This window comes from Austrofundulus limnaeus, unplaced genomic scaffold (assembly GCF_001266775.1).
Source record: "Austrofundulus limnaeus strain Quisiro unplaced genomic scaffold, Austrofundulus_limnaeus-1.0 Scaffold124, whole genome shotgun sequence".
NCBI lineage: Eukaryota > Metazoa > Chordata > Actinopteri > Cyprinodontiformes > Rivulidae > Austrofundulus > Austrofundulus limnaeus.
Window position 1 is genome coordinate 78,031 of NW_013952526.1, and position 1,268 is coordinate 79,298.

The 1,268-nt window shown below is 42.5% G+C and overlaps 1 protein-coding gene across 2 annotated transcripts in view; it reads left to right on the forward strand.

Annotated features, from left to right (window-relative positions):
* Nucleotides 1-341: 341 nt before the first annotated feature.
* The window catches only part of dpy19l3 (dpy-19 like C-mannosyltransferase 3), a 65,637-nt gene continuing 64,710 nt past the window's right edge, over nucleotides 342-1,268 (forward strand). Inside the window, exons 1-2 of one of the 2 annotated variants that reach the window (XM_014015178.1) lie at nucleotides 342-538; nucleotides 866-1,145. In XM_014015178.1, coding sequence (XP_013870632.1) covers nucleotides 1,025-1,145 — 121 coding nt within the window. In that variant the 5' untranslated portion in view covers nucleotides 342-538; nucleotides 866-1,024. The remainder of the gene's footprint in view (nucleotides 539-865; nucleotides 1,146-1,268) is intronic. The other variant, XM_014015179.1, reaches the window with a different exon arrangement.

Sequence of the window (1,268 nt, forward strand, 5' to 3'; positions counted from 1 at the left end):
AGAAAGAAAGAAAGAAAGAAAGAAAGAAAGAAAGAAAGAAAGAAAGACCAGTTACATTTCTTTAACCAGTTTGGAAGTCCTCTTTCTGCAGACACTGACCAAAAATAAACCGGAAGTAGAGTTAAACATCAATTACCTTTATGCCTGCAATCCATTATTGTTTTTTAAACAATACTGTGTAATWTCTTTACACAATTTTTTTCCGTTAGCTTTAATGATTTTAAAAAAAACGTAAATTCGGTACAACTATATTCACCTGTACAGTGTACTGATGGTTTAGTAAAAAAAAATAACATCACTCGAGCTTTTATTTTGAAGGCCATCCTTCTTCTGTTTGAAGATTTCCGGTCCTTAAACACAGTGCGGCAGCAGTGACCACAGACGATCAGGCTTGGTGACATTTAAACAGTGAATTTTGAGAGAACAGAAAAAGAGAAACATGAAAGAGAATGGGGTTACGTTGATAAAAATAAAGAGAATGCAGAGGAAAGCTGTCGGACCGTCCTACCAGGGGCTTCTGTAGCCTTAGAGGAGGAGGGTGAGGCGTTCAAATGCTCCGTTTGCCAAATGTTTTTTTTTTTCTTTTTTTTTTTTGTCTGCGTTGCTGTGACTGTTTTGAGAATCTGTAGCGGGAGCGCGCCCTTGTGTAAAATGCACATTCATTCAAAATCAGATGCTTAGTTGTGTTAAACGTTTTCTACTTTGTCTCATTTCACATCACTGACTGATTGATGCTGTCACCATGATATTTCTCAAGAAACGTGTCATGTTATGCTAAGCAAACATGGTTTAAATACGCTAGCTTTTATCTGGTTCCCCGTTATTCTGGTGTCTAAAGACGGATTTTCGATATTTCGCAATCCAGCATCAACTTGACCAGGAAATCCCATTTTGAGCAGGCCTGTCCAGAATCAGGGAAACAAACACAGTCAGCGGCTCATCACTGCCGTCGTTAGCTCACCGCCGCTGCGTGGACACGCGCGAGCGCGCGCGCACCGCCACAATTTGGACGTAGTTTGTCAACATGACCAGCCTGCGCCAGAGGAAGAGCAATAAGGGGAAGGAGGCTTCTCTGAGTGCCGAAGTTCAGTCCCAGCAGTCCAACTGTTGCGCCCATCATCACCATCCAGAGAACATCTTGCAGGGTGAGTGAGCCGTGAGCCGCCCTCAGCAATGTCTGACCAGTGGTCCACATACTTCCTGATGCACAGGATGTTGTGTGTTTTTGAGATGCATTACGTGGGAAAAGCCCACTTCCTATATATATA